At 39.6% G+C, this 16,643-nt stretch overlaps 1 protein-coding gene across 4 annotated transcripts in view; it reads left to right on the plus strand.

Moving 5' to 3' along the window:
- The first annotated feature begins 368 nt into the window (after positions 1-368).
- The window catches only part of NRAP (nebulin related anchoring protein), a 75,896-nt gene continuing 59,621 nt past the window's right edge, over positions 369-16,643 (plus strand). For 2 of the 4 annotated variants that reach the window (XM_023206633.1, XM_023206635.1), the window contains exons 1-9: positions 393-628; positions 992-1,086; positions 1,671-1,758; positions 6,860-6,964; positions 10,296-10,400; positions 11,382-11,486; positions 12,512-12,616; positions 13,882-13,989; positions 14,285-14,389. In XM_023206633.1, the coding sequence (XP_023062401.1) occupies positions 557-628; positions 992-1,086; positions 1,671-1,758; positions 6,860-6,964; positions 10,296-10,400; positions 11,382-11,486; positions 12,512-12,616; positions 13,882-13,989; positions 14,285-14,389 (888 nt within the window). In that variant the 5' untranslated portion in view covers positions 393-556. Of the gene's footprint in view, positions 629-991; positions 1,087-1,670; positions 1,759-6,859; positions 6,965-10,295; positions 10,401-11,381; positions 11,487-12,511; positions 12,617-13,881; positions 13,990-14,284; positions 14,390-16,643 lie in introns of all 4 variants that reach the window. The other 2 variants (XM_023206632.1, XM_023206634.1) reach the window with 2 other exon arrangements.

Below are 16,643 nucleotides of genomic sequence, written 5' to 3' on the forward strand. Positions count from 1 at the left end.
TCAAGTGTGATATTTATCCATTTAAAGGAGTGAATCAATCCTATTTTATTTTCTATATTTTTGGGAGCTGGCCTTTCCGCTTTAGTCATAGGATGCATAGAGCAAGCTTTTCTAATTTGATTGTTGGATGACGGTGTGGCATCTTCCTTTAGGTTCTTTTCTTGGGTCATGATCACAGCTAGTGCTAAACCACTCCATGCTGCCTGATCATACACCAGGATTTGGTTATCCACATAAACATGATGCTGTTGTGAGTTCATTTTTCTATTTAGAGAAGCGTGTCAGCTAGAAATACTTCCACCTTATTTCTCAGACGCATGCGTGCTGAGTGAGTGGCCAAAATAGCCCCTTGAGTAAGTGGCAGCTTTAAAAACCATCCAACTGCTGACTTCAAACTAGAAGGTCAGCAAAGGAAAGTGGAAGTTGGACTCTGAACGATCGAGGCGCCCACAGGAATTTTAGAGACATCGGATTTTGAAGGCTTGAACTAGACTGGGGGTTCTCCTTGCATTTCTTGCCTGTTGCCTATCTTTGTCTTCTCCCTTCTGGCTTCGAGATGAATGTGCAGGCTTGCTCTAGGTGTGGGTATGGGGTATATCCTGCTGAGAAGATCAGCTGTATAGATCAGGTCAGTAGACATTTCTTGGCTTTTGTGAATAATAACAAACACAGGAAATTGACCTTCTCACATATGGACATAGGTAAATATGGAAATTTAATTTTCAGTTAAATTTTTTTGAACCACAAGAAAAAGTTGTATTTTCCCACCTTTATTTAGTTCTACTCATTTCTATTTCTTCTATGTTGTCTCGAAAAGAAAAAATTATCCATTTATTTACCTGTGAGTGTTGTTATAGCTGTGTGTGTGGTTTTTAATTTTTTTTAATCACCATTTTATCCTCGAAGTTCATTTTTGTACCCTAAAATATATAAGAACCTTGAGTCTGGAGGAGAAAAGGTAATTGCTTAATCTTCTCTATATGATTTCTAGATATGGCATAAAGCCTGTTTTCACTGTGAAGTTTGCAAGATGATGCTGTCTGTTAATAACTTTGTGAGTCACCAGAAAAAGCCGTACTGTCACGCGTAAGTGTTTGATGCCCCCACCACCACCTCTTGAGTTTTATTTTTCAACAAGGAGCCAACTAAATGTTCAAATCATATACCCCCAGGGTTAAATCCAAGAAATATCTTTCCCAAAGTGTTCACTTGTATCCTGTCATTAAAGAGACTTAAGGTGGGATTTTATGCAATGGATACAAAATTTCAAATTTATTCCAAGTAAAAGATCAAATATATCCACTATAACCTCATGTCAAATGATTAAATATTGTGCAGAAAAATATAATGGCCATAAATATGCATATAGAGCTTTGAAGTATTTTCTTTTAAATAATTTCAGATTCCTTTTTTACTTTCTTCAGGAAGTTTTCAAGTGATCATTTCCAGTTAAATTTAGGCTTTCAGTTGTATATGTTGATTTTATGTGATTTGCTTTTTATTTTTCTGTAAGATGCATTGCCTGGAAAATCATGAACTTAATTTTTAAGTTTTATATTTATTGATTTTTTAAAAATAACTGTTATTATTTAAAAATAATCTTAAGAATAGTCCCGCAATCATTTGGATAAAGTACATTTCTAATTTTGATTTATACCTATTTGTTGTAGCCATAACCCTAAGAACAACACTTTCACCAGTGTCTACCACACTCCATTAAATCTAAATGTGAGGACATTTCCAGAGGCCATCAGTGGGGTAAGTTATTTAATTTTCAGTGGGACGGAGGGTATGGAGAATGGTTGGTTGCTGGGTAGAAACGTACAATTAGATAGAAGGAATATGTTCTAGCCAGGCACGGTGGCTCACACCTGTAATCCCAAGACTTTGGAAGGCCAAAGCAGGCAGACGGTTTGAGCTTAGGAGTTAGAGATTGGCCTGGGCAACATTAGTGAGACCCTCTCTTTATTTCTTAGAAAATTAAATAAATAAAAGAAGGAGTATGTTGTAATGTCCTATAGCAGAGTAGGGTGACCACAATTAACAACAATGTATCATATATTTCAAAATAGCTGGAATAGAAATAATACTTGAGGCAAAACACCCTAAATACCCTGACTTGATCATTACACATTCTAATACATAACGAAATATTACATGTACTCCACAAATATGTGCAAATATTATATATCCATTCACAGTGCTTAGGCACATGTAAAGTTTTTAAGTGTCTGTCTGCATGTGAAGCTGCCCATTTCCTCCACATACACATGTAAAGTGCATTTGAGTAACAAATGTGACTGTTTGTTCTCCCACAATATTAGGGGCCAATATACAGGATGATGTAGATAGAATAATTGAGGTCCTTGATTTCAGTATAATCTTCGTGTCTTGACCAGCTCAAGACTGTTTCATAAAATGATGACAGTTTATAGAGTAGGCTCTGCACACACTAAATGCTTACTACATAAAACAATGCTTACATAGTTGGAACATATCATGAGGATCTTGACTTTTCCCTGTAACATTCTGGTACATAAAATCAAAACCTTTAGTTTCACACTCAAGTCTCTGTGAATTCAGTCATTACTTAGGATTATTGACAGCCTGTTTTTTCCTTGGGGTGCGAATAGGTCAAAGATGTTTTCCTTTGGAAAGGAAGTTTAGTTTAGGAGGTGTGGAGTTGAGATGGGGAGGTAAACATGGAGGCCACATTGCCAAATCCAACCTCTTGAAAATCTAATAGTGGAGTTTTGTCAAATAACCAGCTATCGATGTAACTCTTGCACCTATTAAAATGATGAATCATTGAGCTTCTATAACCCATGCCCACACGAAGTTGCTCTGTGGGATGAAGTTTTAGTGGCTTTCTAAAATTAGAAAATTACCCATGAGGTGAAAGGTTCTCTAGTAATCCCTCTTTACCCAAGATTCCCTTCCTAATGTTGCTCCACCTCATACTGACTCCCTTCCTTGCCCAACTGTCCTCCTCCCAAGAAACTGTATATGAGATAGAGGTAGTGGTCTTGCTGTGTAGCTCTCTACACATGCTGCCAAGATACCTTATTTTCACTAAATGCTTAGAACTAATTGTGAGTTTATTATTTCTTTTATTTAACAAGCTTATATAGCATTTACTGTAGAAGCACTTAATTCATTTAACATACATCGCAACCCAATGAAGTTGATACTAGTATTATCCCGTTTTACGATGAGGAAACGGAGGCTCAAATTGTTGCTCAGATATCATTGCTTCCTAAGGATTCACAAGTCTTAAGAATTCACAAGCAATCCTAGGTTACTGAGAAGCCTAATTCTTTCAGGACTTTGTTTTCCTCTCTTGGTGTCTGAGGGCAGCTACATGAAATTATAGTAAATATTGAATATAGCTCTTACTTAAACAGAGTGCTAAACACTCTGGTAAGTTGTTTATATTATCTCGTGTTCTTGACAAGAGCCTTCTGTAATATTATCATGTTATAGTTGAGGAAACTGAGGCACAGAGAGGTTAAATAACCTGCCTAGTTTACCCAGCTGGTTGGGCACAAATCCAGGTCTGTTTAACTTTAGAATATTTATTAGTGGCTCACTTTCATATATACCCAGAGGGTGGCAAACTCTCCAGAAGACAAAAAGCACTTGTTCATGTTTTCAAATATCCAGATGTTTCTGCAGTTGTGTAGCGAGGATTTGACAGATAAAATATGAGGAGATGTACTTTACATCAGAATACCGTTTGCATTTATTACACTGTCTACAGAAAGATGCCCATAGTGGCTGTATTTTCCCTCTAACTGAGCCACAGCGGGCATTCTCCACCTTGTAATCACACAACAGGTTGCACACTATTTTCCTTTTTTTGAAGTGGGAGTGGACTCACTTTATTTTAACTGTGTATGACAGGCCCAACCTGGAGCAAGGCTAGGATTGTTGCTGGTTCTATTTCCAGCCACAGACAGTGATGTGAGCTTCCCAGGAGGCCTGCGTGTGTGTATTTGTTTGTGTCTATGTGACAGTGTATATGTGTGTGTATATATGTGTGTGTGCATCTGGGGAGTGTGTATATGTGTGTATGTATGTGTGAATGTGTGTGCACACACACCTATATGTGTGTATGTGATGTATGTGCATGTGTATGTGTGTGCACATGTTCATGTGTATTGTATGCATGTATTTGGTGTGTATGTATATATGTGTATGTATGTATATGTATATGCATGTGGGATATGTGTATGTGGTATGTATATATGTGTATATAGTGAGTGTATATATGTGTGTATGGTGTTTACGTATGTATGTATGTATATATGTGTATATGGTGTGTGTGTGTGTGTGTGTGTCTGTGTGTGTGTGTGTGTATGTGTGTGTGTTGTCTACTGAGATCACTTTCTCCTTCTTGCCCACCAGGGACAAAGTGAAATGGACAACCATGTCCCTTACAGGGCCCAGCTCTTACAACTGCCCTAGGGTAGTTAAAATATGAGGAGATAAAATATGAATTACCTTTCACCTCCTTGTGATCTCTGAGAGACTTTGACAATTGACTAAAAAACAAATTCACTGTGCAAGTGCTAAAATCAAAAAAGGAAAGAGAATTTTCGGTGATGGTGATGAAGGAGAAAAGCAAAGATTTTAAGCTGGCATTCAAAGCCAATTTGCAGTGTTTTGTTCCTAAATGTCACCCTTTGAAAAATAAATATTTGCAAAGATAGAATTTCCTGTTTGGTAGGTGTGAATGGAATTTTAGAAAAATAAAATATCTAGGCTTTTTTTCTATTCAGAGAATGAAATTTAGCCCTTCATGCTTCCTTACCCCACTGGTAAGATTTATGGCATTTTTTCCTCTTTCTATTTCCTCAATGTAATCATGAATCTCAAGAAAGGTCCCTGGAGGAGGCAAACCCTCCCCAGTGGTAGATTTGCACTGGGGAAGGAGGACAGCAAATATAACTTTCTAGAATATCTATTTTGGTCATGTGTTTCTGATTACTAAAGTACATTGTTCTCAAGGAGGGCAGTGTCCCCCAACCCCTACCCGGGGGACATTTGTTACTATCTGGGGACATATTGATTGTCACGACTGGTGTTGGTGGGGTATTATTGCATCTGGTGGGTAGAGACCTGGGATGCTGTTAAACATCTTGCCATGCTCGAGGCAGTCCTCCACAACAAATAATTAACTGGCCCAAAATATTAGTAGTGCTATTTGTAGGTAAAAAAACAAACAAACAAACAAACAAAAACCCACTTTAAGTTTATGTAACGTTCATTTGCTTCTTAAAAACACAAGGAAAAAGCATGTAAAGATCTCTCAATGTATATATTTAAAATATACACATCAAGTAGCATTAAGCAGTAGGAACCAGGGAGAGTCAATGTCAGAAGATGCCCTTGATAGGGAACAAGAATTCTTTGGGTTTAAACTTTTCTCTGAGCTTGTTTTCTCATCATGTTTAAAATTAAGAATTTAAACTTCAGCTTGTAAAAATTGCAGATTTCTTTCTTTCTTTCTTTCTTTCTTTCTTTCTTTTTTTTTTTTTTTTGTTTTTTTTTTTTTTTTTTGTTTTTTTTTTTTTTTTTCAGGATCTCATATTTTTGCCCAGGCTGGAGTGCAGTGGCATGATGTCGGCTCACTGCAACCTCCGCCTCCCGGGTTCAAGTGATTCTCATATCTCAGCCTCGTGAGTAGTTGGGACTACAGGCGTGCGGCACCATGCTCAGCTAATTTTTTCTATTTTTAGGAGAGAGGGGGTTTCACTGTGTTGGCTAAGCAGGTCTCGAACTCCTGGCCTCAAGTGATCTGCCTGCCTCGGCCTCACAAATTGCTGGGATTACAGGTGTGAGGTACTGTGCCTGGCCAAAATTGCAGATTTCTGGGCCCCACTTCCTACCTAATAAATTTTGATATCTTAGTTTGGACCTAAGACCTGATTTTTTTTTCCTTTTGTAGTTAGTCCTTTTTACATTTAAGAAATCTTTGTCTATCTCAAGGTTATGAAGATGTTACTGAGAGGTCAGTTTCCCCCAATTAATCTATACTTTCAAGGCAGTCCCATTCAAAATCCTGGTGTTTTTCTGTGGAAATGGACAGACTGATTCTGAAACGAATATAAAAACACAAAGCTCCTAAAATAGCCAAGAAACCGAAGAACAAAATTGAAGGACTCACCAGATTTCAAGACTTACTCTATAAAAGCAGACTTACTCTATTAACTCAGCATAGAATTGGCACAAGAAGAGAGAAATAGACCAGTGGACTCCAATACAAGGTCCAGAAATAGGGCTGCATGTATATGGTCACTTGAATTACGAGAAAGGCATCACTGCAATTTACCATAGCAAGAATGATTTTTCAATAAACAGTACTGTAGTAATTGGGTATTTATATAGAAAAAAATGAACCTTGACCCTTATCTATACATAAAAATTAACTCAAGGTTTATTAAAAATCAGGGTGTTAAAGGTAAAATTGTGAGACACACAAAATTGGGGAGCCAGCATTTTAACAAGCTCCCTGGGTGATGATTACACGACTAAAATTAAGAACCACTACTCTAATGCCCAATGTTTTCTCAGGTTACTCTAATTTGTATTGTGTGGTAGGTTTATAAAGACTTTATCTCGGTCACTTTAATTGCACTGCTCCAAAGAGCTTTGCACACAGCAGGTGCTCTATATGTGCCACCTGGTTGGTGGTGCAGATGAAACCACAGGGAGACTGACAGCGCAGTGTGCCTTGTAGCTCAGTGCTTTGCAGTTGAGACTGAGCAAAATCCCCCAATTTTAGCTAGGAGTTGTTTGTCTATTTTTTTTTCTCTTTTCTAATGGAAACCTCACTGACAACATCTTCCTTGTGCAGATCCATGACCAAGAAGATGGTGAACAGTTTAAATCAGTTTTTCATTGGGACATGAAATCCAAGGATAAGGAAGGTGCACCTAACAGGCAGCCACTGGCAAATGAGGTGAGAGAAAAGTGATAAGTGGGTTTGGAAAAAGAAAGAATGACACACTATGTCAATTGAATGTATTATTATTATTACTTCTAGAGAAAATCAAATAGGTTTCCTTTCATCCAGTTTGTAATTCCAACTGTCTATGGAAGACCTCAATCAGCATCTCCTAACATCACCTGAACTCTATCTGCCCCAGACCAGGTTCACTGTCTTCCCCTTCCAGCCACTATATTTCTATCACCCAGGTTTGAAACGAAGACTACCCTTTCTTTCTCCAACACTTCACTCAGCTCCACCCCTTCCTCTCCACTCTCCCAGTTCTGCTCCACGTCATTTCCTGCCTGGACCTTTAGGAGGCTTCCCAAGATGGCTCCTTTCCCTCGTCTGGGCTGTCCTCTCTCCAGCCTGTCTCCACCCTTCCCGGGTATCCCTGACTTATACTCTTCCCACCTCCCCTGTCTGTTGACAGACTCATCATTTCAGAATTCCTTAGCCATTTATTTTATTTACACACATAATATATGCATAAGAATTTGCATTATTCTTACTGTAAAAAAAAAAAAAAATCCAGTGTACTGATAAAGGTGGTAACCCTTTATCCACCACCTCCAATTCCAGTTTTCTCTGTAGAAGTACCCGCTTTCATCAGTCTTGCGGGTAGCATCCTTCCAGACTTTTCTCTCTTGATTTGCAAATAAAACTATCTATATCTGTCTTTCTAGAGTTTACATTTGGACATGTTTACTACCATTTATTGAAGGATCTTGAATGAGTTATTTAACCGTTCTTTACTTCAACTTTCTCATCTGTAAGGTGAACTTCAAATACTTCCTAACATAATGATATTGTGATAATCAAAAGATCTTAGAACAGTGGTAGGCACAATAAATATCAGCTAGTATTATTTGTTATTGAAAATTATATATGTATATATGTTATATAAACCAAAAGTATCTGAGACAGGTCTCAATCCATTTAGAAAGTTTATTTTGCCAAGGTTAAGGATATGCCCACGACACAGCCTCAGGAGGTCCTGACAACCTGTGCCAGAGGTGGTCAGAGTACAGCTTGCTTTTATACATTTTAGGGAGACATGAGACATCAATCAGTACATGTGAGGTGTACATTGGTTCCATCTGGAAAGGCAGGACAACTCGAAATGGTGGCTTTCGGGTTGTAGGTAGATTTGAAGTTTTTGGATTGGCAGTTGGTTGAAAGAGTTATTAACTAAAGACCTGAAATCAATAGAAAGAAATGTCTGAATTACAATAAGGGATTGTGGAGACCAAAGTTTTATCATGCAGATGAAGCCTCCAAGTAGCAGGTTTCAGAGAGAATAGATTGTAAATATTTCTTATCAGACTTAAAGTCTGTGTTGGTGTTAATACTGGTCGGTAGGCTTTTCCTGAATTCCAAAAGGGAGGCGGGTATAATGAGACATGTTCGACCTTCCCCTTCCCATCATGGCCTAAACCAGTTTTGCAGGTTAACTTTGGAATGTCCTTGGCTGAGAGGAGGGGTCTGTTCTGATGGGTAGGGGGCTTAGAATTTTATTTTTTGTTTACAGTATAGTAAATGTATACTTTTTTCATGAAACAATATGCATTGTTGTGAAGTAGTTTTCACTCAACAAATATCTTGGAAATATTTCTATATCAGCATCCTTTTAAGCCATTGTGAATGGGTGGATCATAGGTGCACCATTAAAAATGGATGTACAAGCCTGGGTGCCATGGCTCATGCCTGTAATCCCAGCACTTTGGGAGGCCGAAGTGGGTGGATCACCTGAGGTCAGGAGTTTGAGACCAGCCTGGCTAACATGGTAAAACCTCGTCTCTACTAAAAATACAAAAATTAGCCAGACATGGTAGTATGTGCCTGTAATCCCAGCTACTCAGGAGGCTGAGGCAGGAGAATTGCTTAAACCTGGGAGGCAGAGGTTGCAGTAAGCTGAGATAGTGCCACTATACTCCATCCTGGGTGACAGAGCAAGCCTCTGTCTCAACAACAACAACAAAGAATGGATGTACAATACCATACTATCCTATTGATAGACAGGATTACAGGATTATTCAAAAAAATTTTTTCTATTGCAAAGTTGCAATGAACACTCTTGTTCAAGACCTCTTTTGTACACAAATGAGTTTTTTTCTAGACTAGCTAATGAAAAAACAAAGTTGCTAGATCAAAGGGTATGTCCCTTTTAAATTTTAATGGAGGCTCAAATTGCATTCTAAAATAGCTGTACATTTTATACTCACACAAAGGCAGGGTGTGAGAATGCCTGTTTCCCCACATTCTAACCAGCACTTGGTATTGTCAGATAAGTGTTTGGACAATCTGCATCTTGTTTCAATTTAGATGTCCCTAATTGCTAGTCAGGTTGAGTGTAATTTCACATATGAATAATCTGTCTTTCCAGATCTCCAAAGGCTGGCTCTACCCAACCTGTCCAACTTGCCCCCCTCCAGCCCACCTGGCTCCCCATCTCTTTCCCTCGGGTCCAGTCAAACCCACCTCCTCATGGTCCTAAGTACTGAGCCATCACTGCCTTCATGCTTTTATTCATGGCAGCCCACATTCCTGGAATTTATTCAACAAATAATTGTTGAGTCTATGAGTTGCTACATACTGTTCCAAGCTTTGGGGATGCATTAGTGAACCAAACACAAAAATCCCCACCCTCATGGAACTGACCTTCTAGAGTGGATGCCATTTTTTCTCCCTTGGCCTCTGATAATTGCCCTCAGCCCTGGAGGTACAGCTCAAATTCTATCTTCCTGCCCTAAATGGGACCCATCTCTTACAGACTGCTTTTTAAAGATTCTTATTGTACTTATCACTCAGACAATACACTGAAACTATAACTGTTTTCTAATTGCTATTTGTTTCATGTTAGTTTTATCTCCCAAGGTGGTAGGTCATGAGTATCTTAAAAGAGAAACTTTGCCTTTCCTTTTTTTTTTTACTTTTCTTTCCATTGTCAGTTGTCAAGTAACAGGTAGTAGGTTTTTGACATTTGTCTGAATAATGTTGATTAATCTCAGATTACCTGATCGCAGTGATTTTTCCTCCTCCTCACCTAATCCTGATGCAGTGGTGTGCAAGAAAATGCTGTTATATTCCAAATTTTCCTGTGACATAGTGGCTTTCAGAAAGTTCAATTATTTAGAAACTTAGGTCATTTTTTAGCCTGAAATAAATGAACATTTCAGTTAGCTGAGACCCAGGATTTACCAATAGGAGTTTATAATGTTTAAGAATATCTTCTTTTGACAATGTATGTGTTACTGGGAGTCTGGGACATGTGTTTGTATCCCTTCGTGTGCTTCCTTTGTAGAGAGCCTATTGGACTGGATATAGGGAAGGGAATGCTTGGTGCCCAGGAGCTCTGCCGGACCCCGAAATTGTAAGGATGGTTGAGGCTCGAAAGTCTCTTGGTGAGGTAAGCACCCTAGAAATTGCTTTAGGAATTGGTTTAGCAATTACTTAGCAATTAGTTTGATTGTTCCTTGACTTTTACAATTGTGGTAGACAGAATGATGCTATCATCCCCAAAGATACCCATGTCCTAATCCCTGGAACCAGGAGGGTCAGAGTCAGAGGAAAGTGATGTGGTGACAGAAGCAGAGGCCAAAGCCATGTAGGGCAGGACCTAGAAATGTGGGGGCCTCTAGAAGCTGGAAAAGGCAGAGAAACAGATTATCCTCTAGAACCTCTAGAAGGAAGCATCCCTGATGGCCCATTTTAAAATACTGACCTCCAGAATCGTAAGAGACCTTAGCAGGCTTTCACATAGGGAAGACAATTTTAGCCTGCATTGTGGAAATCCTCAACCATTTGCACAGGTTACACTCTAGGTAACTAGGTCCCTCCTGGTTACCTCTAGGTACACTTACCCTTTGAAGAATCTACTTTGGAAAACACTGTTAGTCCTCATGACTTTTCCTTTAGAAAATGGAAAGAAAATGCTGGAAACACAAATGCTAAGGTGGTAAGTCTCATTAGGAAAACTAATCATCAGAGATATTCAGAAAGTCAGAAGGAAAGAATAAGAGACATTTTACTTCCAATACTGTAGGACTCTTACTAGCAGACGAATTACAGGAAAGTCACCCAGGTATTAATTAATGGCTATGTTACCTACAGGCCCTAGAGTCAAAGGGCAGCCCTTGAGTTGTGCTAGGTCCCCATATTTTGATATGAACATTGAAGAGGAGCCCCTTTGACATGGGAAATATGAGTTCTTCAGTGCTGAAGGTTTTATTCAAATTGCCAATTATAAACCATATTTACATTTATTACAGGTGATTGAAATATTTCCGAAGCACTTTATAAATCTAGTTTCATTGGTTTTATTGCAGTTTTCTTAGTTGTCATTCAGTATCATCTCAGTTCTCGTGCTGACATTGGTTCTGACCAACAGGAATATACAGAAGACTATGAGCAACCCAGGGGCAAGGGGAGCTTTCCAGCCATGATCACACCTGCTTATCAAAGGGCCAAGAGAGCCAACCAGCTGGCCAGTCAAGTGAGTGTCTGGGTGCTTTTTCACCATAGATTATGCTAATTTTTGTCGTTAACGAACCCCCATGATTTAGGGAAAAAACAATAAAAGAGTGCTTTGGGGAGGTAGGTACCATGGGTGTCATATTACAGAGAAAACTGTGTTCTTACCTTTTCCGTGTCAAGTATTCTCTGTGAGGTGATGGGACCATATCTATAGAATACAGAGAAGACTGTGTAGTTCACCCAAAGTCTGGACCACATGATTTCTTGAGTTTGCTTTAGCATTGAAGATATTATTTATTTTTATTTTTTTTATTTTTATTTTTTGTGAGAAGGAGTCTTGCTCTGTCGCTAGCTGGAGTGCAGTGGCGCAATCTCGGCTCACTGCAACCTCCGCCTCCCGGGTTCAAGTGATTCTCCTGCCTCAGCCTCCCGAGTAGCTGGACTACAGGTGCCCGCCACCCCACCCAGCTAATTTTTGTATTTTTAGTAGCGATGGGGTTTCACTATGTTGGCCGGGGCAACAATGGTGACCTTGTGATCTACCCGCCTCAGCCTCCCAAAGTGCTGGGATTACAGATGTGAGCCACCATGCCCAGCCGAAGACACTAATTTTTAACTGGGTGTCAGGTCCACCGGAAGAGTAGCAAAGTTTGTTTGTTAAAAGTTCAGATTTTGGAGCCAGAATGCTGAAATTTGAATCCTATCCCTTAGTGCTAAGTGACTATAGACAAATTACTTAATTTCTCTCTTCCTTGGCTTCTGATTTGTAAAGTGAGGAAAACATTGGTCATGCCAAATGTGATTGTTATGGAGATTAAGCAAGTAAATATTTGTTGGAGTGTGGCAATCCCTGGCACACTACTGGACTTAGCACATTGGTATAGATACTTTTTGAGGAGGAGCACATGAAACAAGCCACAGAAGACTTGCCACAGGTTTGCGTTGAGTGTAGCCTGATGGTGCAGCTTTAGGAGAGCCACAGGGAGAGGTCATTGCAGAGGCTGTGAGGTGGGTGCACCCTTGACTCTACTGTCTTCTCATCAGGTGGAGTATAAGAAAGGGCACGATGAACGCATCTCCAGGTTCTCCACGGTGGCAGATACTCCTGAGCTGCTACGGAGCAAGGCTGTGGCACAGCTTCAAAGTGATGTAAGAAAGGAGGGAGGCCAGTCCATCACTGATGGGCATTTGGGTTGATTCCTCGTCTTTGCTCTTGTGAATAGTGCTGCAATGAACATACACGTGCATGTATCTTTATAATAGAATGATAAAAAGGAACAAGATCATGTCCTTTGCAGGGACATGGATGGAGCTGGAGGCCATGATCCTCAGCAGACCAATACAGGAACAGAAATCCAAACACCCCATGTTCTCACTTAAAAGTGGGAGCTGAGCAATGAGAACACATGGACACAGGGAGGGGAACAACACACACTAGGGCCCATGGTGGGGAGCTGGTGGGAGGGAGAGCATCAGGATAAATAGCTAATGCATGCCAGGCTTAATACCTAGGTGATGAGCTGATAGGTACAGCAAACCACCATGGCACACATTTACCTATGTAACAAACCTGCACATCCTGCACATATATTCTGGAACTTTAAATTAAATTAAATTTAAAAAAAAGAGAGAGATGGGGGAGACCAAGATGCAGTGGTTTGCACTTGAGATTCCGCTTTCTTTCCTTGCTTAGAGGTAGAGGGAGGGAGAATGTAGGAGACATTCTAGTCCTGCATGGGTACCAAGAAGAAATTCCTGAGGTCAAGGATGGTTGGGTTTGATAAGTCAGTTAGCAGAGACCTTGCAAAGACACTTCTTTAAAGAGAAAACTTTAGATTGGGTTAACACCAAATTGGATGTATCTGAGTAATCTGAGAGAAATCTCTCTTGCCACTACAAATCAGAGAACATAATTTCTAAACAACTTTTACCACTTGCATTTACATAACCCAAATGTTCCATAGCATAATAAAATCAAGAATTTAGTGTTGTTCTGAATGGGACATTGAAGCAGAAATCCAACTTCTGCTTAATACGTGGTTTCCTCTTGCCTTAGCCTCGATCTGGGGTTGAGAAGACTCTTGTGTCTCCCAAACATGGCTGACAACTCCTTGAGGGCTGAAGACTTATTCCTCTGCCCAGGCCCAGTGCCTGGCCTACACCAGGTGCTTAGCAAGCACGTGTTGAATTCCACATTGGGTGTCTCCATGTGCCAGGCACTGTGCTGGGTATTGGGAATAAGAAGGTGAATAAGATGCACATGGCCTATCAAACAGTAAGCCAATTATATGCCATATGAGCTATGACAGGAGATGGGCAGGATGTCATGGAACCCTTAGCAGAGCATCCCACTAAGATCATCTGATAAACAGTAGGATTGGGGCATGTGATTCATATTTTTTTTTTCATTTCAGGTGAGATACACAGAGGACTATGAAGAACAAAGAGGGAAGGGCAGTTTCCCTGCAATGATCACACCTGCCTATCAGATAGCCAAAAGAGCCAATGAGCTGGCAAGTGATGTAAGTTTCCTTGACGATGTGGTCATGTTAGGGAGAAAGAGGAATGTGAACCTGGGTCTGAGGAGTCCAACTTCCTGTCGACTTTTGCATTTACCCTGAAGCCAGGGAGTAGTTTTCTTTCATAGTTTTAAGTGAATTTTACCATGACAATGACCCGGCACTTTTATGTCTGAGACATACCTACTCCCTAGATCCAAGCAGAAAAAGAATTTTCCATTAAGACATTCACTTTTACTCTTTTGGCTCCCGTGTATGGGAGTCAAATTCACCGAGTTTGTCCTTTGCCTTCAAACAGGTGAGGTACCATCAACAATATCAAAAAGAAATGAGGGGAATGGCTGGTCCAGCCGTTGGAGCTGAGGGCATGTTGACAAGGGAATGTGCAGACCAATATGGTCAGGTATGTGATAAAATGATCTCCTGCCCTGCTCTTTTCCATGTTTAGCCCCTTCTAGGCTGTGATACAGCTATGACCATTTAATCAGGGGTGGGGCTGTCGTTTATCTTTACCTTATTTATGAAAGGTAGATTTTCCAAGATAGAAAGTAGTGGACAAACAGTTGTACAGGGCTCAACTTGACCCACTTAGGAAAACAGATTGAGGCACTTTCTTTTTTTAAATAAATAAATGACTTACACCAATATGGTGGCTTGGCCAAGAAGAAAGCATTCTTATCTGTCCATTGAAGAACAGTCCCAAGGACTAAGATCAGCTAAGCTTAGCTGGGCTCTATCATAAGCAACATAGAGATCAAAATGCATCTTGAAAAATATTGAGCATTTCACTGAGTAGTGGGGCTCATTTTCTTAGAAAGTGAATTTGTTATCTAGGTTGGTAGATAAATCAGTATGCCAGAGAATGCAAACCCTTTTTCTAATTTCACTTCTCAGATGAACTATGTCTTGACAGGGAGTAAAAAAAAAGATTAAGATGATAATCACAAGCTAATTATTATTTGCACATCCCTCTGTCTTTTCTGGTACTAGCCAGGTGTTGTAGGGTAGAAAGGAAGCATTATTGTTCACAGTTGCAAGTAAAGAACATTGGAAGAACATGAGTGTGTGTTGGAAGAATACATTCTATGGGTTCAAGTGATTTTTTTTCATAATTGAACAGTTGTTTGAATTATTTGGCAGTAAGTACATTCTCTACAACATATATGACTTAGAAAACCACAATGAATTTGTTTCTGTTCTTTAGAAAAACACATTGCCGTAGTTAGGCATGTACTCATATGAGTCTTAGGATGTGTTTGAAGGTCGATTGGGACTCCTTTGAAAATGTCTGCCAGAGCAGAAATGCTTGGTTTTGAATTTAAAAGGCCATTTAATCAAATTCTCTAAGTTAATTAAGTGGTCTTTTAGTGCTTTAAACCAGTGAAAAATGTTTTTACTTGTTTTGTATTTTAAATATATTGTTTGGAAAGCTCAGGACAACTTTTAAAAATCAGCTTTTAAAAAAATATCTGGCTTCTATATTTGGCAAAAAATATTTTGTCCTGTATTTGGCCAATCCTATCTACCAGTAGTTATAAGACACATGTGTCGTTTCATATGTGTACCTAGACATGACTGTAGGTATAGATGAAATGTAACTTTTTAGTATCATAGCTGGTTCTTGATTAGTAGGATGCTTTGATTGAAGTTTTCAGTCCTGAAAATAACAAATGCAAGAATCAAAATGGGTGTTGTTTGATAGCACTGTCAGCAGCTGTTGAGAGGACTCAGTCTAGTATGGCATTTCACTGTTGTGATTTAGCATGACTCGCCAGGGCATGAGGAGGAGGGAGCAAGAGAGAAGCCAGCAGGCAGATAACTATAAATATCTGTAGTGCCTTAAATGCCAACCAATTAATTCTTCTTTTTAACAAGTAACTAGACTTGTTAAAAGGATTATACCATGTAATCAACAGGATTAGATGTCTTGAAAAAAGATTAACACTTACAACATACATATATACATACATATATATATATATACAGAGAGAGAGAGAGAGAGAAACTGCAGTAAAGTTACAAACACAGAACTGTAGAGCAGAATGGGCAAAGCCATAGAGCAGATTACCAAAGAATTTGAGAACCTTTTAAAAAAACGTATTACTTATTATATTTGGCCAGAATATTCTGGCAGCCAGGCAAAAAGTAGAACTCGGGCTAAATGGTTTTCATTGTTGAATAACGGGGAACCTGGATTTTCTAATCTGACCCAACTATTTTATTTTAGCAAATGTGTGTGCCACAGTCCAAGCCCTGGTGCTGGAGCTGGACAGGCCCCTGGCTTGAAGGAGGCCACAGAGAGATGGAGTCATGAGCCTAAGGGGAGAACCACATGGGCTGTTTCAGATTTGTGCGAAAAGTACAGTGAAAACACAGAGGACTCTGCCTGGGGCAGGTCCAGGGGTGAGGGAGGACTGAAGGACTTCTACAAGGAGAAGGTTGTCTCTAAGCTGGGTCTTAAAGTACATCTGGCTGCCAGGGAGGGGTTATCCGTCATGTGATGACAGCATCATGAGAGAGGTTTTCCTTTCTGGGAGCGGATGGTTGGTGCGGGGAAGAAAAAAGAAAGGATTAAGACAAAGATTGTAATCCTTAGTCTGAAATATACAGTTAGTCCCATTTCAGATAATCTTATGGTAATTCGAATTTTTTCCTCC

Source organism: Piliocolobus tephrosceles, chromosome 9 (assembly GCF_002776525.5).
Source record: "Piliocolobus tephrosceles isolate RC106 chromosome 9, ASM277652v3, whole genome shotgun sequence".
NCBI lineage: Eukaryota > Metazoa > Chordata > Mammalia > Primates > Cercopithecidae > Piliocolobus > Piliocolobus tephrosceles.